We start from the raw sequence: 17,953 nt of genomic DNA, 5'->3' as shown, positions 1-17,953 counted from the left end.
CAACACATTCTCCCAGGAGATAGCAGATGTCTAGGAACAGATCACAAGAGAGTTCTGCACAGGGTTTCCCAAAGTTTTCCTTACTTCCACTGAAGAAAAGGACATACGGTTGAGTCTTAAGACACCCTGGTGGTGTTGGATATACTGCTTCTGAGGAATTGCTTCTCCTCAGTCTTAGGGTTCAGATTAAGCACCAGCATCCTGGCCAACAACCTCTGCTTATCACCTACCATAATCCCAGCCTGGGAGCCACAGGTGAAGTGTTAGCAAGCCACAAGCAGCTGATGAGTCAGTCCTCTCCCATCTACATCATCAAATCCGTTTGCCTTCTCTCTTGTCAGTCTTATTCCTAACAGTTTCTGTGGGGCCTAAAGTCCCCATCTCATCCCAAATTCTATGGAGCCCAAAGGTGGTCTCCTAGGCTGTATCTTCTTTGCTATGACCTTTAACATCCCATTCTATTAATGAGTTGCATGATTTTACCAGCTTAATCAGACATATGTACAGTTTGGGATGATGCAGGGTAAACATTAATCCAATCAAATGGCTCTTCTGATTAGGGTACAACTTCTATGCCTATCCTCTTCCCCCCCCCCCCCCCCCCGCCAAATAACTACAAATAGTTTTTCAACAGTTGCACTGCATCAACAACTAAAATAGGAACTGGCACACATTGACCCACTCAGAGTGGGACAGTCTGATTAATTTGTTTAGTCAAATTGAAATGTTTAGATAAAGAATATTTTAGTGGCAACTAACAATACACTTTGGTATCTTAAAAAAATACACAAAACATGCAAAAGTCTAGTGCATGCTAAGCAAGCTGAACTTTTCATAAGTTCAAAAAATAGTCCCAGGAGGGAAGTAGTAATACGCTGTTTGCTGTCCATTGAAAACATACACCCACACCCCCATTAAGTGGCTTTGAATTCAACAAATTGGCACTGGACTTAACTACAGAGGAACTAAATGCACAAGCCAAGAAACTTGCAGGATCTAGATTCCTTTGACCTCTACTTAATTGTATTTTCAGAGGTTTTATTTTTTGAATGCGTTCGTGTTCATTCCACATCATTTTGCCATACTTTGGCTCAGTGTTAATCATTGTATAGCATTTAGGAGACTTCCGTCCCATTACTGGATAGTAGACAGTTCATGTTTGGCCTGGTTAGGTTCTAAATATGGCTCTAAGTCTTTTGAAAGCATAGTTGATGCCAACATTGGCAGCAATTGGCATGCTTATTGCATTACAACTGGAGATGGCAGTAACCTAGCACAAATTAAGGTAGAGGATTCCTAAAACTCCTAAAAAGGTGAAAAAAATAGCTCCCACTACTGGACACCTTACTTCTTTCACTGCAGTTCTCCACTCCCTCCTTCAGTTCCTGGCAGCACACCCCTGCTTGCTTCAGCCTGCCACATGCAATGCTCCGCAGCCAGAGCAAAGGGAAAGGGCAACAGAGCAAAAGTAAAAGCACTTCCATATAAGATCCCTTGGTTTGGGGGCAGGGAGCGGTGGAGAAAGAGAGAGCTGCCTATTGTGCTGGTACGAGAAGGGACGAACACCTTCTCCAGCCCACCTGTTTCATGAACCACAAGATTCAGCTCCTATTTCAGGGAATGAAACCCAACAGGATTTACTATTGACTTGGGGACTTTGGGGCAGTTTGGTTCACAATAATTATGTCACACAAGGGTATCCCAAGTATCTATAGGGCAGTGAAAGGAAAAAAGCATCTAAACAAATGGTTCAATATTCTCCAGTACGTAGATGGAAGTAGAGAGCTGAGAACAATGTGTTCGTGCATCAAATCTTTCGTTTCTTAAACATCTCCATCACTGTATATGCAGATAGACTGTTCCCATGTCACGCACACCGCACAGCTTTGCTACTGTCATAAGTGCAATAATTGCTGTGAGAACTTAGAAATCACTTCTCCACTCTTTACCTCCCTTTCATGACTCTGACTTCTTTATGTGCTAGAGGTGATGGAGACAATAGAAAGCGCTCCTCTGATGCTCAGAAATATCTTCCACCCAAGAACAAGTTCTTCTTAGCATTAAACAATGCATTATGCAGCCTCTATAAAATCAACAAGCTAAGTATAAACTCGCATGCATTTATCCGTCTGCTACTATCAGTTTTAATGGTCCTCAGCCTCAAAGGCAGTCAGCAACCCACTCCCAGAAAATAGCACCCAACTGTTATACTCAGGATCTTCTAAACTAAAAAGGGAAAACAGCTTTCAAATGTTAACCCCTTCCTGAGCAACCTCTCTCCAGGACAGGAATTCCAGACAGGTTTAACTGCTTGGAGGCAGTTAAAGGCTCAGGAGAAAGAAGGACCATGAAGTCAGAGGTAGTAATTAAAGTACAACAGACCCAAAGCCAGCTTTTTGGCTATACCCAGAAGTAAATTCAGAGAAAACAATGCATTCTGCAGATTTGTAGTCTAATACGCTATGTTAAAAAAAGCTGTTAGCTTTTTTTAACACCAATTGCCTGAAGATATTCACAGATAGACCACATGTCAGTAATTTAACCTTGTTATACCTGTGACATGGAAACATCACAATCCTTCTTACATCTACAAGTATGTGGACGTTTAGGAAAAGCAAACATCCAACATGACATTGAAACAAGAATCTAAGTAATAAAGGAACCTTTGCCTTCTGTTACAAGAGCAAAGATTAGCTTTACTGGTTTTCAACATTTTTCTTCTAGACTGCTAGCATCCAGATACATACAGTATCCAGCTTACATGACATCCAGCTAGCTCATACATAAGCACTAGGCACATGTGAGAAGAGCAGTTGCATCATACAGTTCTAAGCAAAATAAGGGAGTATTGACCTGAGGAAGGGTCATTAACAAACTAAAAACTGCGCAAATGAAAGTCTTGCAAATGAAACTCCAAGTGAGTTTTCTTGAGGGAAGAAAAAAAAAAAGAAAAAATGCAAAAGAAAAAAGCAAAGCACTGTCCTCCAGTGGACAAGAAATATCACTCCATTCCACTTTCCCATCAAGAAAAAAAATAGCAGCAATTTAAATACAACTCAATGGATAAAACTGTTTCAAGAGCAAAGTAGGATCACAGTGGAAGAGCACTCAGTATCTCAGGTTACCCGAGTACAATCAGACTGTTTTATTACTACACGATTTTCCAAGACACAGGTGGAGAAGAAACTACTCTTTGCCCTGGCCTACTGTAGCACAGGTTTTAAGAAATTAAATTCTGACAACATTTTCTAAACAGCAGTCAGTACTCTAGGTTTGTTTGGTTCTTTCTTCCTCTCCTCCTTTTATCACAGGTCACTGATATACAAAGGTGGAGAAAGATGTCAGGCAAAACAAGTGGAAGTGTAGGGGAATGCCTGAAGAAAACTAAGCAAAACAAACTTAGTCCTGTGGGCCTATGCAGTGTAGGTGCTGTCACTATAAGTAGCTTTCCCCTGGCAGCACTGTGGAACTTTGACGCGGACAAAACAAAAACGATTTTGTGAGTGTTGAGCCCAAGAATTCTCCCAGCATTGGCAACAAGAGCAGAGGAGCGGTCACCTGTCCAGCGCTTGGGACGCTCCAAAGTGGTGGGGCCCACATCAGGAGACCTTCGGCATGCAGCACCGCTACAAAACCCAGCCCTGATGTGTGTTTTGAACGGTATGCGCCAAAGCCTGGCTGTTTCAGGAGCTGGAAGCCGCAACCTCCAGTGAGAAAACAGCTTCCAGCTCTCAGCACTAAGTTTTGCAGCAGGGCCTAATATATCTCATATAGAGGGAAGAGCTGCTTACTGCAGATTGACATATCTTTCCCTGAAGCCAGCAACTCCTACCTCCCACAGAGCTCCTGTCAGCACCGCTAATCTGGTAAAGAAAACAGCACTTGGCATACCAGCTTGCAAGGCACATTTGATTTAAACTAAAACCTCTTTGTAGGTTAGACATAGGGCCTCAAAAGAGAATTTTAAAAAGCGAAACTTGAGGATAGCGTGTACATGACAACTAGCACATCATTACTGCTTTTCAACTACCTTTACACAAAAAGCAGAAGAAAACATTCCTCACCTCAGAGCAGTAGCGTGGCAGCAAAGAATAGGCAGTGATGATTAGAGGCAGAGGAGGGACCATGCAGTTATTTATAGGGGTACTCATGTACATTGCTATCTGGTGGAGTTAGGGAGTGCAAAAAAGCACAGCCTCTTCCCACCAAGGATTTGAGTCACTTGACTAGCTTTAAGCAATAAGGGTGAACAACAGAGACTGCAATGCCAAGCTCCCTCAGTGCTGTGTTTAGTTAGTTTGCCTGCCCTTAGGAACCAGGCTTCAAGCTCGGTATAGATAAGATCCTATGGCTAATTAGATTGCAGCTAACTCCCCTTAAAATTTGTGCCGCTGTTTCATGCAAGCTGTGGGTGAGAATATATAATTTAAAGAAACTTGTATTAGACGTCCATTTTAGCTAGGTTTCCTAAGGAAATGAGCTTCTGCTGTCCCTGTGTGGGTATGCATGTGTGTCCACCTGGGAGTGCCCCCTGTTTCAGTCAGTCGGCAATTCCAGCCAAAAGGTCACAGAACAGCAGGAATTCGTGAGATGTTACATTCTTCCAGGCTTCATGAAAGCAGGCAGCTGGGCAAGGAAAAAGACAAATATATATAGACAAATATATAAAAATATAAATATATAAAAAGACAAATATATAAAAAAGTCAAATAGTTCCTCTGTGCCTATCCAGGGCCTCAAACTGGGATGGAGTCAACCAAGACACCACAGTGATTTTACCCATCTCTCTAATACCAACGCAGCTACATAGCCAGCCTGGGACCCCTTCTCTGCTGATTAAAATTCTGCTCGGTTTGTGATGGCAGGCATGAGAGATGGAATCAGCCTGAAACAGTTTGTGTAAGAGTAGTTTCAGTCACTCAGGAGGATAAACTCAAATCCTTCTACTTCATTTATATTCCCATACTATTCAAAACAATCAAGAAGGACTAGCAGGAGTGATAGAAGAGATGTTAGAACACCAAAAAAAAAGGAATTTTTAATATCATATTAATATTTATGTCAACATTCATTTTTTCATTTTGAGTGCAAAAACAAGACCTGTGCTTTATGCTACCACTGAACAGTGCAGAAGTTGCCATTTCTGAGTTACCCACTGGTTCACCTTGTTCACCTTTATAGAAGATGTTCCATCTCTTTGTATTGCAGGTGTGATTTCTTGATTTCTTGAGATAAATTCTGAGGAAAGTCACTCAGGGCTATTGCTCTGTTATAGCAGCTATTGCTGTTTCCCTTCACTGAGTGACTCCGCCACTTTGCCACAGGCTTCTCATGAATTCCCACATACTGAGGATGCATTGCTAACACTGCCTTGAGAGTATTAATCAACAAAAGGGCTGTGTTATATCAGTTATGTACAAAATTATTTTGAAGTGGTTTTTATGCTGCAAAGCATTTGAAGTATGTCTATGGTTATACAAGTATATTTCTTCCTACCCCTACAGGCATCCACCCTTTGGCCCAAATAGGGCAGGAGATCACAGAAGAATATTGGATTTCAGCATGCAGTTAAAATGATACTGAAATGTATCTGTGCAAGGTGAAAGAATTAAGAGACAAATGAGAAATCTAGCATTTCTTAAAGGAAAACTAGCTGACTTTGATCTATTTACTGTACTGGAATGCAGAGTGAACTATAATAACGTTTTCTGCGTCTTGTGGTATTTGTTTCCTATTTTATAGGTCATTATGAGTTTCCAAGTGTTATAAAAACATCACCTCTGGTCCTGTAGCACCGCCAGTCTAAGGAATAGCCTGGTATGCCTCCTTTTATGCTTTTATTCTTGGCAAAATCTAATTGCATTTGAATATCATTACCATTGAGGAACTAAGATAATTATGTTGTAGCAGAAGCATGTCATCTCTCTAGAAATGGTCTCTAATCACTGTCTTTTAACTCATCACTGCCTAGCTGGATCTGTGTGACCATAAAGGAAAGCATAAAATGTCAATCACATCAAGTAAAAAACATTCGGAATGAGGGCTTCCTTTGTCAGATTATGCATTTCAGTGAGAGGAGAAGCAACCCTGATCGCATCTGTTGACACATCAATTTTCTTGTCCATGTCTGTGAATAGTTCAGTTTTGATCTAGCAGACAACGTATTACCTGATTTGTTAGACCTGTTCAGAGGCAACTAACTTTGCATATTGGTGCTGCAGCTGGTGCTGCAGCAAACGTTGGTTTTAAGAAACAGAGGTGGTAAATCATCATTTCAAGAAAGAGCTGAATCAGACTTTGGCATAGGTAAAGAATGCAGGATTGAGCATTACAAAGATAGTTACTAACAGTCCTCTCGTCAGTTCATTCAATGCTTGTTCCTGCTCCCATTTAAATCAAAACTAACAGAAACACGTGAAATCCGAAATCTCTGCATTCCCAATAAACAAAGAAAATATTTCTTATTTTATTATAGCCATCAAAAAAAGTTATTGAATCCATATGATGCTAGGAATCTTTCCATTCAAACAGTCCACTGCCAAAGCAGTCACTGTGGACCTGCAATGGTCTTCCGTTAGAAGAGTCTTCAGAGCTTCCACTGCCTTTTATTACTGTATTTGTTAAATCAGTTGATTAATGCAGTAGTAAAAAGTAGCTAGAGCCTTGTCTACATTAGAACACCCACTGGTGCTAGCTAGCACATATAATGAATACCTTTGAGCATAATTCCTAGCTATAGACAAGGATTGAACATCCTGATTCTCCTCCACAAACCAGCTGAAAATATAAGGCCCGGCTCCTGCAGTGACCTCTCCACAGATCCAATCTCATTATTATGTGGAACTCATTGAAAAACAATAGGCCTGTAAAAGTCCAAAAGATTAATCCTTTTGAGATTTGACACCCTTTCTACTTTTTGGTGGTGGTCTTTTGCTTTTTCTAGAGTGGTCTTGAGTAGGTGTAAGTTGTACACTTAACAGAGGAACGTGAAGAAGTATACTACCAGTGCAATTACATAGATTTAAATATGTAAAAAGCTTTGTAGACTACCTTGATGCACATAGGAAAGCATTGTCTGGTAACCAGAAAAGTAATTTTGCTGTTACTTTATTATAAATTTTAATTCACAATTCAGAACGTCAGCAAACTATATACCTCAGAACAAGGTGTTACTAGTTCTTAAAACAACCTTTCAGATGAAAGAATAATTATACTTCAGCTTGTTTCTTATCAGAAAGGCTCGCTCCAGAACTTAGAATTGTTTCACAGGCTGACATGGATTTAGATCTTTTAAAAATACATTTTGACATACACAGTTTGCTTTGTTGCAAAAGCAGCTTTATTAGAGTGATCGCTCCCATACCTACAATTTGCTGGTCTGATCCAACTCTGACACACGTTAATGTTCCAAGGTCAAACCTGAAAGGACTCATTAAGAAAAATATGATATTTCCATAATCAAGGGAAGACTTGCATGAAATGGAGAGAAAAATCAATTAATGCCAATGGAGGACAAGTAATATTATTTTTATAATTCACTTTTATACTTTATATCAAGATTCACTTTTATACTTTGTATCAAGATAAGCTGCACTTTCTGATGGAAATTGCAGGTCTGTTGATGCAAGGTAAATTTCTGTAGGTGCTTTTTTGTTTGTTAAAATCAAAACTTTATACAACATATGCATTATACGTACCCTTTTTGTTAGGGCTTTTGGTTCAAAGAGTGTACTATACAAAGTTTTGTTTCTAGTCTTAATTACATGCTTAGGAGGCCTGTACGTATTACCTTTAAAACCACAGAGGCTTTACTAATGTATTTATATAAGGATTGCTTTCCTTCCTCCTCTCCCCCCCCCCCCGAATAGAGTCTACATTTTGAGATATGAAGTCCAAAACACTGTGACTCTCATATACAAAGATTCAGCTAAGCGGAAATGGACCAAACTGACTTTATTCAGAATCTCACTGACTTCAACAAAAACTTTAAGTTCAGAGAAGCAAATCAGGCCAAATCACAGAAACGTCCAGGTAGTTATCAAAACAACGTGGAATGAACTTCTAATGAATGCAGAGGAATGAACTCAGCAAGGAGGAATTATACTTTCATCACACAGAAGAGTGCAGTTACGCACTGGTTCTCTGCTGCTTCAACGTGGACTCACTCCTGACGTGCCTGTGCCCCGTGCAGCAGCAGGACCCAGAAGTGAGTTCTGCAGAGCCAAACACTGATAGAATATGAACTTGTGAAGGGGAGCAACCCAAAAGAGCGATGTGGAAGCCACCATTATGAGTTTGTGTTGTGGGACATGCAAACACTAAAGCCATTCAACTGTTCATAAATAGCTAAATAGAAAGAGCACAGGCTAAGGCACTCATTAAAGGCTAGCACAGGCTATCTGCATTCATTAAAATGTTGAAGCTGACACCAGTATAATGGTTTTTGTGGAATTTATAGCTTTTTGTATGGATTTGGCCTGGTGCAATTTCCACAAATGCCTCATCTGTCACAACTGCATACCCTCCCTTCTTTCCCCAACTGTACCTACTTCTCAAAGCAGAGCCAGAATGACAATGTTTTCTAACAAACACTAGAAGGCACAGAGGAGCAAGCTCTCTCCTCCATTTGGTCCATTTGCTTTCAGTTTACTGGAGGCCATTAAAGTGCCTTACACAAGATGGTCTGTTTCTCTGTAGAGAGGTACAGTCAATTTGCCAGTTTCCTTCAGATACAACCTCATTATAACCATATTTTAGCTGCTAGTTCTCAACTGTTTGTTGGCTGGTGTTTTTCTCCCTGTTCACCGTAGTTATGCTTGCTGTCAAAAACATTGAGTTTTGCAAACTATATAAATGATACCTGGTTTTACTACCAGTTTTAGGATATCAGTAAAACCTAACACTCAAAAAAAGCAGCTCATAACATGTTTGTTAGTGCTATCTCATAAGAGCAACCCTATCTTTAAAAAAAAATATTTTATAAAATATTTTCCAGCCTTTCCTGTCAAGTGCTGCAGAAAAGGGCAGGACAAATACTGGATGATACTAAAGATGAAAAACCACCACATACCCTCAGTGTAATTATAAATCCATTTCTACATAATTCATTATAAAATTAAAATGTAATTACGTAAAGCTTCCAGTCTGTACATTACTAAGAAGTTACAAATATTTTTATGTAGTGCCTACATTTTAAAAGATTGCTTTCTAACAGCTAGATATGTGGCAGATTTTGAATGTAAAAGTGAAACTTCTCATCTGTGGCCTTTTATTGAAAGCAAAATGATATTTTGCAGAATTAATTTACTGTATTTTTGAACAATATCTTTGAAAACTAAATGATACCAGCATAAAAGTTCTCTCAACCAGTTAAAAGGATATAAAAATGGATATGCTTTAAGTACAGACCTCCTAAGTATTTGGTAGCTTTGTTTAATGCATTCACAGTATGTCTATAATTTGTAAAAACGGATCAACGCCCAAGCGTCTTCTACCCAAATCATGTGTAGACCTTGATAGTGTAACACTTGTGTGAAATAAATTGTCAGCTGTTTCTTACTTCCACTACTGTAAATGCAAGGAAGAGTTTTCAGTCCTCTTCTCCTTGAGGATAAAAACAATGTACCAACAATAAAATGAATGACCAAAAAAATTAAGCCTCTTTTCTCTACAGAAGCCTTCTAGCAACATATTCTCAGCATAACGATAGCTAAAGTAGAGTTAGTTTTTAATATTCACCATTCAACCCATGAAGCATTTAAACCTACAGGGGCCTATCAAAGCAGTACATAAGCATTCTATAAAGCAACTAGCTTTACAGGGAAGGAAAAAGCGGAGGCAAGACAAATATACCTGCCTAATAAAATAAGCAAACCTGATCAATTTATTCATTAAACTCACAATTAAAAAACAGAGTACTCCTAAACACACTACAGGACAACCCGCAGTAACTTCTTCCAGATTTTAAGCTAAACAAACATGAATTCCAGCCTGAATATCTTAGCTTGAATTTGAGACCACTGATTCAAGATCTGTCACCTGATAGACTGATAAGTTATCAAATTTCTGCTTTTTATGAATACTCAAGACTATGATCAAGTCACATCTTTAAAGAGAGATTGAGACTATTTCATTGTAAGCTATTTTTTCCAGTCTTTTAATCATTTTATGATTTTTCTTGAATTGCTGACGCTGAACTAAATGCACGTGAGCAAGTGTACCAGTATCAAACTGAAAGGAAAGAGACTACATTTTATATATATATATATATACACACACACACACACACACACAACTTGTTTAAACATGTTCTCTGGCCCACAGAGCATCTGTGATAGTTTTATCATTAGAAACATAGTAGACTTTGTGGACAGTGAGCTAAATCTAAAATCCTTCTTACATGAGCTTTTTTACAACACAGCTTCTTGTCCTCCTCTTCTCCATCCAATCATGTGAAGTCAAAATTTTTTCCACAGATGTATTATTTACACTTTGCCCATATTAAAACATATGACATAGCAAAATAAAATGGAAGAATTCCAAGACACCAAAGACCACCACATGGAAGAGGGTAAGTGATCATTACTTTGCCTTTTTTATAGATACGTACACATGAGCGTGGCAGTGCACATTATTACTTATATAAGCATTACAGATATTTTGCTCTTTACATATGGAAAAATGGTTTAACAAATAACAGAAACCATTAAAGCATCACCTTCTCTACTGTATAGCTTCTAATTTTTGTTACATACTACAAGAAAATCCCAAACTGGTTTCAATAAGTTTTAGATACAGATTTACCAGTTATCTGCCTTATTGCATAGACTGGGAATATCCTTTTGACAGCTCATGTAGGTCAGCTCCTCTCCAGCACAGCAGCTCCTTGGAAACCATCAATATACTCAAGTGAAAAGCAACCAGCAAAGATGCTGAACCCAAACTGAAAAAGACCGAGTTAAGCCCAAGTCCTTATTTAGCTTTTATACTGTTTTTTTTTTTTTAAAGCACTTAACAAAGTTAACGAGTTAACAGTTAGCGATTATTAAATCAAGAAACAATTTGTAGCAGTTATTTGCACACACAAATCAATTGTTTATTTACTATTTACAAGTATAAATACATTAATGCTACAGCTCTGCTGTCATGTTCTTCATTATCATTGCACCTTTGGTAAGGATAATGCACGACCTAAGTAAGGTGCCTTAGTCTTCCCAGGAAGATGTGCAATGACCCCCAAAATTTAACAAAAGCAAATATGGCAAATGTATGTCATAAGCAATACTTATATCATTCATAGTTCTATATATTTTTAGTACTGAAAACAACTGTACATTGAATTTGGATAATTTTGGTCTAACAGATCTACGATGTTTCTATTTGCAAAGAAATAATAGTTTATTTGGTCACAAGTCATTAATGCCTGCTCAGTTCAGTATTTTACAGCATCAACAGCTTTTGGCTTTGTAGAGAATGTTTCTATTATTTTTCCAAGTCACTCGTGGAGCCAGCGCCAGCAGATGCTGTCAATTGTCTGAATGTCGTCATTTCAGTTGCAAGAGAACCTTCAAAAAGAAAACGAATGCAATCAGAGTTTGATGAGACAAAAGGCTAAAATATTCTCAGAAATACAGCTTTATGCTTTCTGTTACAGTTACACTACAATATGAGACTGTATAAACACATCTTTCCTCTGGAAAATGCACCTCACAGCTACTATTTCTTCTAACAATTTTCTTCAGTGCTTACTGCACACAAACCACTCCTTAGTTCCTTGTGATTGAAAAAATAGAATGGTAATTCCAGATTGACTGGATTCACTTCACACAAAGCAGAACAGAGGGCTCCATTTTATAGAGTTAATGCCTCATTGCTCTCACACAGAAGTATAAGTATGGAATGACAACCTCCTAGAGCAGACCTTCAGGCAGAACACAAGGCATGTGGAAACTGCTGAAGTCTGGGCTGGAAAAATCCTTGTTTGCCAAGTGTAGAATTCAAGACAAGCTGTTTTTTTCTACTTGGTTTGGAGAAAAAAGTACAGGGAAGAGAAAGCTGTTGAGAAGTGCAGTTATTCAAAGAAAGCTGCACCTGTATCTGCATTAATACAGGTATCTCACTGGAAACAGGTAGTTACTCAGAAGTCTCACACCAGCCTCACTGAAGCAACAAGTAGACATAATATTTTGAACTACATAAGACACTAAAATTAACAGCACTATTATACCTTAGTATTTGATTCCAATAACTGTCAATCAATTATTTTCAGTTGTCATATAGCAAAGATTATTTTAGAAATGTTGATCTATAAATTGCAGCTATAGCTCTGTAACGTAACATAAAACATCTACAGAAAATCCCTATGCACTAAATAGTAAGAAGCAACTAGACGCTGCCAACTTCCAAACATATGTCAGCGCACCACTTTCACATCCATCTTACAGGATGAGAGAGAATCGTCTCACAGATAACTGACTTGACAAAAATTTGAAGTACATTTTTAGATTAAAAAACAAAAGTCTTGCTGCCCTTTTATAGAGCCAGAATGAATACAGATATGTTACTGAACAGGGAGGGTTTCCAGGACACATAGTTATCACCAAGGTGCAAGTCAGATGACACTTCTTCCCCTGACATTTTTTTTAATCCTCGAGCCAGAATGAATACAGATATGTTACTGAACAGGGAGGGTTTCCAGGACACATAGTTATCACCAAGGTGCAAGTCAGATGACACTTCTTCCCCTGACATTTTTTTTAATCCTCCTCAGTCTTTTCTATTAAGAAATTTGAGAAATCCCAAACAGAGTCACACTTGAAACATTCTTCTTGTGTTATAGACCTATTGACACTCTGTAATTTTCTTCCTGATTTACTGTGCCATGGAAATTATAAAGTATTTGATTTGAATCAAGCAACTCTGTGGTATGCATTCCCAGTCACTGATGTTTTGTGAAGTTGGGGGAATGGCAGAGTTCTCTCTCCAACCTTTCAAAATCCCACTCTCATCTGGCACTTTGTCATTTCATTTCCTTCTCCTCTTACTCTTGCAAGACACGTTAATACTGCTTTGAACAGAGAACTGTACTTATCAGGACTCTAACTACCTTCATAAAAATTCTCAACTACACTGTACTAAAAAAACCCTCAAATCTCTCAAAGAAACAAACTACTTTACATAGGCTGCTTTGACATAAGACTTTCTGTAACTCTAGAGTCAAAGGATCTGTTGCCAATGAATGATTTACTTCAGATTTTCAGCAGGATATTGGTAACAAACAATTTCAGTTAAAATAAAGTCAGTAAATGAGAGTTCAGTAAGAAAGGATGATAGCAGTGAAGTTTACCTTATTAGCAGCTTCCAATGCATTTATTAGGTTCTGTAATTCTTCCTTATCCATTTCTACAGAGATTGGTTTAATTTCACCATTTTCTCTCACATCCAAATCAAGATTGATAAGCGGCATTTGCAGCATGGAGATTTTATCACTGGAGAGAGCAAGCTGTGTAAGTTGATGAAACAAACAGAAGAGTGAAGGTGGAGCCATAAAGTTTTTAGCCTTTCATAATATCACACCTGCACTTTACACTGAAAGAGTACTATCCAAAGAAACATCAGCACGAAAGCACTAACTTCATACAGTTATCTCCGCAGCTGGTTTTTTTTTTTTTTTTAAAAACAAAATACCAACAACTCTCTTCAGAGCAACACATCTGTCAAAAGAATTTGTTAAAGTCAACAGAGGTTCTAAATTTTTGTGTTTTACATGATAAGGAACGAAGCATTTAAGCACGACTCTTAAAAAGCAAAGCAAATTTTGAAGCCACCTTACTCAAACAGTTCTGGTAATCAACAAGTGAGAAGGGTCTTTCAGGAGGGGCAGGTAGAGAAAAAGAGAACAGTTTCTGTGCAGTTTTCAACTCTACAACTGATCAAATACTATTTGTCAGATATACTATTTGACAAATAGGAATGAAGCGGATTATACAACAGTTGTGTGGGTTTTTTGTTTACTATTATGTCTATTCCAAGTTAGACTTTTAAAATGTATTAAATAGAGTACCAGGTGATGATACTGCAGGTCAGTTTCTGCACCCAGTTTTCTTAATTATTTAGAGAGCAGAACACAGTACAGCAAGGGAAAGAGAACATCCTTGGTAGGATTCAATTAGAGTAAGTGAAAAACAATACTACAACCAGCTCAAACAAAAAAGAAGAGTGGTTTAAAAAAAATGCAGCCAACAGTTTAGACGTCTACCATAAGTTTGTATCATGAAATAGAAAGAAACCTCAAAAATTCTTCACTGGAAAAAGTTAAGAGAAACCACAAGTAACAAGAGTTCTCAAAATCTGGTTTATATTCCTGTCAGCAGTAAACACAGTTAGCAAGAGAGATCAAGGCTTGGTAACAGCTGATCTGAAGCACCATACGATGCCATGGCATCGGCTCTTCCAAAACCTTGTCTATTTAGGCATTGCTCTTTGATTTCCAAAGCTGTTTGCTACACAAATTATTCTTGTTGAGACAAAAAACTATTTCCTATTTAACAGCTTCCATGGACAGACAAAATAACATTACTTACATAGTTTACACTCTAAGTCTAAGATTCTCAGAGCTCAATTTAAAGCAGCAATGTCTTTGTAACCCCAGAACACCATCCAACCGTAGGCAGCATGCTTATTAGTAAAATAAGTTCAAAGAGAAATGATTTCCAACTAATTATTAAAGAATGGTTTAATGCAGGAATCTAAACATTTGAAGAGTCAGGGAATCTCATCGTGAGTTAGTGTAATACTGTTTATTTTAAGTAAACACATTCTTTTTTCATAGAGTAAAAATATTGCCTATTCAGGCCTCAAAATCATGAGATCAAATGAAATCGTCAGGTGTTCCTGAGTAACTTTCAATCTCCTTTTAGGAGAGAAATAATTTTGTATATTGTAGTATGAGGGGGGGGGGGGGGAAGATTTGTATTTATTTACTTACACAGATTTCTGGCAAGTCTTTGGCTTGTTACCATGAATGGGGGTTTCTGGTATCTATACAAATTGAGCCATGCCCCATGATGAGCTGGCCCACTACAGAGACCATATCAATAGCTACTGCTTCCTTGTGGAATACTTCTTCCTTAGGTATATTCAAACACCTCTGAAGAAATAGTCTCACCTTTAACTGCCAGTCAAAATCCTGCAGCTGGGCAGAAGAGATTGCATTTACTCTTTCTACTAGTGCATTCCTGATTTCTTCTTTTCTGCCTTTTAGACATTTTGTGATTGCTTCTTGATAGTTTGAATTTAACTCATTCATCTGTTGAACAGCCTGTAAATATCAAAATTGAGATTAAGACTGCTTTAATTATGAACCAAAGAAATAAGATATACCATACAAAATAGTTCCGTAGGTATCCAAGCTTCTATCTGGATAGCTGTTAACATTGGGCTTCATAACTTCATCTTACTCACACCGTTCTCAGTCGCCAATAGTTAGAGTCAGTATCTACCATGGCAATATAAATAATCATCATCATCTTGTTGGGCAGTAGTGCACAGCTGATACACAAGGTCATTTAAATGAAAAGAGGCCAAGGAACGGAGACTTTCTTGGCCTTCCTAAATGCCATGCTAAAACAAAAAGAAAAACTACACACAAACAGCACTGGTTTAATGCTGAGAGTTTTTGAATATCAGAGTGGAGGCAAACCACATTATTTTAGCTTACACAAACATACTAACTCACCCCTTATTCTATGGCTCCTTCTGTAGTTAGTAGTCTTGCTACTAGCAAGTATTCAAAATACTAGCAATGGGTAGAAGATGAGAATTAATGGAACAAGTTTACTGCAAAATTTAGACATATTGAAATGCCCTGAATTACAGTCCCTGTACTGCACTGTTTAAGCACTTACATACAGCCACTATTTTAAAACACTTCAATACAGTGGTAAAAAACAGAGTAAGCCAAACAAGAACCTATATTGGTTTCATTGCTGATGACACATATTTAATTCTGTGGTACATAAGATATCAATTTACATGTCTGAAACTGTATTTTAACAAATCAGTACTATTCAGTACATTTTAAAAAAGCATCCCATTTCACCTTCTCTTTTAAAAAGGTTTAGCATTACATCCTAAGTGCTGCTTGCTTTCTACCTCTCTGAAGCTATTCAGATTTAGCCTGTTACTATTCAAAAACTACATTAAAAAAAAAAAACTTTAGGATTGAATAAACCAGCAGGCTAATCACTCTAGTCTGATCCCTCAAAGTCAAACCCAGCTGTTGATGAGCCCTCACCTCTTCATCAGATATGTTTTTGCCAACTGTGCTTTTGAAATATGCCATTGTTTCTTCTAAAACCTCCATCCACTCCATCAAGTTCCAAATAGTACCATAATCCTGGTATCGAGGATATGCGCGGCCACATATGCCATCAACTATCTTATGAAGGAACTGAAAGAAACAAAGTGAAACCTAATTAAAACCATATTGCTACTGTAGTTAACCTACACCAGATGTGGGATTCAACAGGCAAATCAGTTATCACTCTTCTCTTTGCTGGGTACCGTCTCAATGCTCTCTCAGAGAGCTCCTGGAAAGCCATAAAGTAAAGAGGTAGTCTCTAAATACCAACCTTCCCCCTTCTTCCCCCAAATCAATTACCATACTTTGGCCACAGAAAGCACAATGTGGTTCAGATTCAGCTTGGACTTATTTTTGGTTTTGTGCACTGCTAGAATGTGCTTCCAAGCAGCAGGCTGCCACAACAAAAGGCAACTCAGTAGTCTCAGAGGCAGCCGGCTTTTCAGGGTGAGGAGCACAACCCATACAGCTGACCTCCAAGTCTGTGCGCCTGCGCATCTGCTCCCGTCTTCCCCTAGGCCTCCAGCATCAGCTCTTCCGTAGGTCTGATTTCCTGTCCCTCTGCAGCAATTTTCCTTTGAGCACCAGAGGGGGCTGGCTGCTACCTCACTGACGGGAAATCACCAGTTACTGGAGTCCCTCTGACAACAGCCGAGAGCTCTGGACAAGCAATCAGTCTCTCTAAACATCAGAGTAAAAAGCTCCGACTGGAGAGCTGCGCTGAGAAGAGCTCACCAGTATTCGCACTCACCTAAGCCAGGCGGGAGCAGCAAACCAAGCACGGCCATCGGCCGCTCGGTGCACTCCGAACATGCTCTGAACCCGCATTTTTGACCAAAACCCGCGGTTTTGGTTCCGCTTCCTTTCAGGAAGGCCCACAGACATGCGAGGGGGAGCATTATGCAGGCCGTAACCTACATGAGGCCTGAGGATAAACATCTCACTGCAGTCGAGCTCGGCCGCAGCACCTTTGCCCCCCCCTTACCAACACCGCCCTCCCTGCCTCTGGGGGGGAGGAGGGGGGGGGGCTACCGGACACCGCAGCCCCCGCCCCGAGTCTATGTAACGGCGGCAGCGCGGCGGCCGCGGGCAGAGAGGCCCCGCGCCCGGCCGCTCCTCGCGGAAAGCAGGCGGGCGGCCGACACGGCGCCCGCGGCTCGGGCTGCCTCGGAGGCGCCGGGGCGCGGCCCCTGCGCGCGGCTCCCACCTCCAGGGCCTGGCCCGGCGGCAGCCTCTCCAGCAGCCGCAGCATGTCCCGGCCGTTGCCCTCCCCGCCGCACACGTGACGTCCCTCGGCGGCTCGCGGGCACGCGCTTCCCCGCCCCTCTCCTCTCCCCGCCCCGCCGGCGCGCATGCGCACCGGCAGGGCGCTTGAGGTTGCGGGTTCGAGTCCCGGCCCCGGCCGCACAGGCAGGGGAGGGTGCTGCTTCCGTGTGCCGGGAAGGAGAAATATTAAGGACAGAAGGGTGTGCTGCCGGCACAACATTTACCAGGAGCAACTCAAAGCAAAACCTTCCACAGAGGAGGTATATGCAACAGTGTTTAACTTTAGCAATGCCCTTTCCAGTCCTGAAGTTGATCTGCATGTGAGCA

General features: G+C 39.8%; 2 protein-coding genes across 2 annotated transcripts in view; one reads left to right on the top strand and one right to left on the bottom strand.

Annotated features, from left to right (window-relative positions):
* GABRB1 (gamma-aminobutyric acid type A receptor subunit beta1) overlaps positions 1–9,778 on the top strand; it is a 169,015-nt gene extending 159,237 nt beyond the window's left edge. The window contains exons 9-10 of the mRNA XM_068942993.1: positions 5,743–5,817; positions 7,869–9,778. Coding sequence (XP_068799094.1) covers positions 5,743–5,769 — 27 coding nt within the window. The 3' untranslated portion in view covers positions 5,770–5,817; positions 7,869–9,778. The remainder of the gene's footprint in view (positions 1–5,742; positions 5,818–7,868) is intronic.
* A 73-nt stretch (positions 9,779–9,851) lies between these two features.
* On the bottom strand, positions 9,852–17,704 carry COMMD8 (COMM domain containing 8). Its single transcript, XM_068942995.1, has 5 exons — positions 17,568–17,704; positions 16,295–16,450; positions 15,167–15,319; positions 13,346–13,501; positions 9,852–11,564 (listed from the first exon to the last, which is right to left on the bottom strand). Exons 1-5 carry the CDS (start codon positions 17,610–17,612, stop codon positions 11,544–11,546), a joined length of 531 nt encoding a protein of 176 aa, XP_068799096.1. The 5' UTR covers positions 17,613–17,704; the 3' UTR covers positions 9,852–11,543.
* Positions 17,705–17,953: the final 249 nt, after the last annotated feature.

The sequence above is a fragment of the Struthio camelus genome, chromosome 4 (assembly GCF_040807025.1).
Source record: "Struthio camelus isolate bStrCam1 chromosome 4, bStrCam1.hap1, whole genome shotgun sequence".
Classification (NCBI taxonomy): domain Eukaryota; kingdom Metazoa; phylum Chordata; class Aves; order Struthioniformes; family Struthionidae; genus Struthio; species Struthio camelus.
Note: the sequence above shows the minus strand (reverse complement) of the source record. Positions and strands in the feature narration are given on the sequence as shown.